The following is a 5,871-nucleotide window of genomic DNA, read 5'->3' as shown; positions in this document are numbered from 1 at the left end:
AATTTTATAATAGTTAAGATATTTATAAAAAAAATACTGTGCATATTTTCTAGTTATTTTAAATTGGTAAACAAAAATCTTATTAAGAACTTCATACTAAATTTTCAAGCGTTTAATTCTAGTATTTTTTTCGAAATTCACAGAAAAAAAATTTAACTCGACACTAGTTTTGCGTAAAAATTCCTGTTTTTACTTAATTTTTTATTTTCTTGATTATTTTGAAAATGATTGGGATTTTTTTTAATTTCGACTACAAAAGTACCAATTGTATTTCTATATCCGATTATTGCTGTCTTGCCAGAAAACACTCTTATGGTTGAAGTCTATTTGCTAGTTAAAGAAGTGATGAAACAGAAAAAATACGAGTACTTATACACATTGTACAATTAATACATTCATCTCTCCACTCAGAATCATAAACAAGTGATGTTACTTCGTATGCTTCGTAAATATAAACTATGAATTACGTATAGTCTATAATAATTAGTTATACTGATCGCTGTATAGATGAACCTATTCTATAGATATATACGTATACCACAGAACAACTGTGAACTTGTCATGCTTTTAAAATACTAATTCTATTTTCGATTTAAACCAGTCTCCGACACGGGATCTGCTGTGATGCATCTTTAGAAGATGCGGCCGGTCACGATTGTTCTAGAATATTATTAGGCAGGTATCAACTATTATGCAATATTTATTATGCCACCACCGAAAATTAAAAACAATGACAATGTTTGTTCTGAAAAGAAATTAAAAAAATTACAATCATTATCATTAGCTATACGATTGTTACTGTTATTAGCGTTATTATTGTAATTTTTATCGCAATTTATGTTTATTAATGGCATCTGTGATTATTTACGTAATATTTACAGTTTACACACACAAGTTCCGTCGCGGTAAAAGTAAGTTATAAGGTCCTTACACACTAGGCGAATAGTTCGCGCGCGGACGCGATTTTAAATCGCCGCGAACGTTCGCTTAAAATTAAACAGCTTGTATTAAATTAGACCATTCACACTATGTAAAGCAAGCGGATAAAATCCGCCATCGTCCGCAATCGATTGCGCATGTTTAATTTTAGGTGAACATTCGCCCAAAACGGCTAAAATTAAATACATTGTTTTGACTGGGTCTATTATTCACATTGGGCGATTGTTCTCGCGCGTTTCCGCGAATATTTTATTTTAAATATTTTAACCCTTTCAGACCCACGGGTCATTATAATGACCCATATTTTCTTAACCTAAAAACGAATAATGGTAGAATTATAATGTTAAGTTTATTTGATAGCTTATCTCACGAGGAATATGAATAAAAAATAATATTAATAGTTTTAATGATTTTTAATATTAATATTTATACTTTTGTGAAAAAAAAAATAATGAAAAAAAAAAAAAATTTTAATCTTTTTTCCCGTATCTCTTAGAATATTCGTTAAATAACATTGTTAATTTTTGTACTCTATGCTACACAGAGCCGTGTTAAGGGGGGGGGGGCAAAGGGGGCAATTGCCCCCGGGCGCCGTAGTTTTGTAAAAATAATGGGGCACCTTTATTTGCGCTTAATATACTACATGTGGCCTCGAGAACCAAATATGTTATAATTTTATTATTATATATATTTTAGTATTTTAAGGTCTATTTTAGGGCCGCGCCACACTAGAGCGGTTTTGACGCGCGTTTTTCTACCGCGCGGTTTCAACGCGCGGTCTGCATGCATTACACTTGCGCGGTTTGCTCGCGTTACTACACGTTCAGACCAGCTCAGTTGACCAGTATTTTGTGATTCGGTACTGTTTTTTTCGTCATTTAATTGTAATTTTTTACATTTTTACTATACATTTTATTTTGCATTTTTAATTGTTTATTTGTTATTAAGTTTTTTTCGCTAAAGTGTTTGTGTACTTAATAATTAACTAATTTGTATATATTGAATAAATACGTTGAAGGTATGTAACAACGAATAATAAATTACATATTTTTATTACAAGTCATTTATTAGTATCATTATTAAAAAATATAAATTTCCATTTGTAAAAATCATATTTAAATTTTTTTTTTTATTTTTTCATGCAGCATGGATTACGAATATTATATGAATGCAATGAAAGTGATTGCAGTGGCAGAGGCATTTGGATATCTGAACCCGCCAAGGTCAGAAAGATCGTATTGGATTCATCCGTTTAATATAGTACGGGAAACTAATAATCGGTTTTTTTCATTTTATGGAGACATTCGAAAATATCCGAATAAATTTGTAGAGTACTATAGAATGTCCATCTCTTCATTTGACGAGCTATTAGAAAAACTACGTCCCTACATTACAAAAAAAACTACGAAGTTCCGACGTCCGGTGTGTGCAGAAGAAAGATTGACTATTACAATCAAGTAATAATAAAACTATACTAGTGAATATAGTTATACATAATAACTATTAAGTATAATCAAATTAATCAATTCTCTGCAATATATAAAACAGTTTTCAGTAGGTACTAATGTATTATACGAGTATGTATGTAACAATAAAATAAAAATAAAACATAATTGCAATAACTTTTGAAATACAATTTAAAAAGTAATAAAAATAATCTAAGTATTTAAAACTTAATATAAAATTAAATAAGCAACAAATTCTTCTGTTTATAATGTTTTTATAAAAAAAAAAAAATAATAATAACACTTATACACTATGATGCATTCCTATATCTTCCTGGTTATAATCATGTGATGTTGGGGAATCATAACTTTGTGGAAGTGAATACCTTGAAGAAGGGCGGGCCGGTTGATTAAACTGTTGTGTATAATTTGGATAGAAAGATGGATGTGGGAAAGAAGTTTGCTGGCTAACATAATTAGGATAGCTGAATTGGTGAATGTTCGAGTTTGATTGTGAAGATTGAGAGTTGTCAATCGGAGGATTTAAAATATTTTTAACTGACTGCATGATTGCAATCTTGAAATCAAGTTTTTGGTTGGCATTCATTTTCTTAAATTCAGGAAGGAATGATAACAAAAAAGCTTTATCTGGATCTATGTCTTCATTGTGTGTTTGTATAGGAGGATGCTGCATTAGATCCAGCAAACTTTGTTGAAATGTGGTAATCTTTTCTTTTTTATTTCGAGTCTTTGCAGGTGTATCAGGTGTACTGTCTAATTTATTTGATTGCTCAACATAAACTTCTTCAGAAATGTCATCAGCATCGACAGTATCCACTGTGTTTTCTGTTGAAGTTGATGGCGAATACATATTACCTGTTGTCCTGCAATTTTTATTATAACATAATATGTATTATATTATATTATATTTTAAGCAAACATTTTGTTCCCACAATGTCTTATACTTACTTTCTTTTTTTTAAAACGGGCTGTAAAAAAGAAAGTACATCAGCATAGGCATATTTTTTTGTAGAATTTGCTCCACTACCACTTGGTGTACTATTATTTTGTTTTATATCTCGAGCAAAATTATCTCTGATATTTTTCCACTTTTTTTTAATTTCTTCGACTATAAAGTAATATTGTAAATAATTATTTTAAGATTAGGTTAACTTATAAGAATTAAAAAATTCTAAGAAGAGTAAATACAATTCTGTTTATTTCTCATGTTTCCAAATGTATAAAAAATCAACAAAAAAAAAACCACGAAAAAAAATGTATTTAATAATTAAATGATAAAAAATAATTAATAAAGTCCATTTTTAACAACAGATTTCACTACTTACAATATTATAATACAGTCATTATGAAAATCACCTCTATTAAAATATATTTTTCAGTAAAAAGTACCTACTATATTTTTTTTTAAAAAAATGTAATAATTAGAGCTCTGATTTATATGTATTTATGAAACCAAAATATGTACATAAATATGTGCTAAAGAACTCAAAATATGTATTTTACTAATATGATTTATTTATTAATACTTAATTATATAATATAACCATATGAGTTTCTAATGAAAAAATTATATTTTAATAGTAAAATTATTTTAAAAAAGGTACCTGTTAAAAATTATAAAATATAAATAAAAAAAGATAAAAAAAAATATATTAATTATCTTAATTACAATTTATGATAACATGCATTTTTAAATTTTCAATCGTTATTTATCGTTTATCGAGGTCATAAATATCGAACATTTGTTACTACGAATATTTTGTCCTTTTGGAAACATGAGAAATAAAATTGTCTGTATTGAAAAATACAGTCGTATGCCTACCTATATAATTAATAATTATTAATAAATCGTAAATGAACAAATTGTCGAAATATAAAGGAAAAATAGAACTACCTATTGAGAAATAAGTAAAAATATGTACTTATGGTAAAATATGTAAAAATATGTGAAATAAAATATAGTTCATTTAATTGGAAATCCTTTGAAACGAATTTATCATTTACCTAAATTAATTTATCAAGTCACAGTAAAAATATGTATTAACATATAAATCCGAGCCCTAGTAATAATATAATTTATTATATAACTAAATATTATAATTTTTTATTTATTGATTTATATTCATAACTTTAAAGATTATATTTGACTTTTAGAAAAAACATAAAATGTTATCTATATAACGTTTAAAATTATAAATTATTTCAGATATTTGTCAGTTGGAACTAATTTTGTGGCGTTACAATATGAATTTTTATTGGGACGAAGTACAATAGGTAATATTGTTCGTGAAACCTGTCAGATTTTATGGAATACTCTACAGCCTGAAGAAATGCCAGAACCTAATCCCGATCAATGGTTAGAAATAGCTAATAAATTTTATTTAAAAACCAATTTTCCAAATTGTGTAGGGGCAGTCGATGGTAAACACATTCGATGTATTAAACCTATTAATTCTGGAACAATGTTCTTTAATTATAAAAAATTATACTCAATAAAATGGTACAAAGACGGGAACGAATTCTATAGATTTCTGCCACTGGAATCTCCACAAGTACAAGTCTTCGAAGTAATGGGGGTGTATGTTGATAAAATGCAGTCTACGGCAAGAAGCGTTCACCTTAGGGGTCTGGAACTGGCGAGCAGTGGAAGATACCGGTGCGAGGTCTCCGCCGATGCACCGTGCTTTCAAACTGTCACCAACCGTAGTGTTATGCTCACTACTGTCGCCCTGCGCGATGAAGGACCTCATATATCCAAGGTTGACCCTGTCTACACATCGAGCAACTCGTCTCTCAATGTTCAATCGCTCGACATCACAGTCTATGTATTATATATTATGTCATTTATTATGGTAATTATTCATAACCGATTATAGACATAAAACAGTATACATTTAGTATTTTTTGTTTTTCTTTTATACATCACCTTTATTACACACATACACTTTTTTTGGAAAAATAATATAAATCATTAGTTCTGTGTAATTTTATTGTTGTCATAATCCTAATTTGTTTCACTTAGTTAGGTTCTTGTTGTCTGTACTCAATTAAATTTCAATAGAAGCATTAAACTCAATATAGTATAATATATTTAGAATCAGTTTTTACTATTTAGGTAGTTATAGGTAGTTTTTAACAAATATTTTTAAATGATTTTAAAGTAATACAAGCATTTTTGACAAATTTATTGATTATTCATAATAGTTATCAAACGGCTGAATGAGTATAATTTAGGTCTATTATATTTTCTATAAGCAATACAAAAAAAAAAAAAAAAAAAGGATACAAATTAACTTACATATGTAATTATAAAATAAAAATATGATAAATGTACATGTTTTTGGATACTTTGCAATAGTGTGTATTTTTAACAAATAAACAATTCAGTAAATAAATTAAAATTATAGTTTATAAATATATTATTCAATCTTTCTTAATAATGATCGCAACATCTTCATCATTTAAA

At 27.7% G+C, this 5,871-nt stretch overlaps 1 protein-coding gene across 1 annotated transcript; it reads left to right on the top strand.

Moving 5' to 3' along the window:
• Nucleotides 1–2,112: 2,112 nt before the first annotated feature.
• LOC112595731 lies at nt 2,113–5,287 on the top strand. The gene is made up of 3 exons (XM_025341033.1): nt 2,113–2,396; nt 4,612–5,230; nt 5,282–5,287. The coding sequence occupies exons 1-3, from the start codon at nt 2,113–2,115 to the stop codon at nt 5,285–5,287; spliced, it is 909 nt and encodes a 302-aa protein (XP_025196818.1).
• The last annotated feature ends 584 nt before the right edge of the window (nt 5,288–5,871 follow it).

This window comes from Melanaphis sacchari, unplaced genomic scaffold (assembly GCF_002803265.2).
Source record: "Melanaphis sacchari strain LSU unplaced genomic scaffold, SCAv2.0 Contig29_pilon_pilon, whole genome shotgun sequence".
In the NCBI taxonomy this organism is placed as follows: Eukaryota; Metazoa; Arthropoda; class Insecta; order Hemiptera; family Aphididae; genus Melanaphis; species Melanaphis sacchari.
This window is presented reverse-complemented; position numbering and strand designations above follow the sequence as displayed.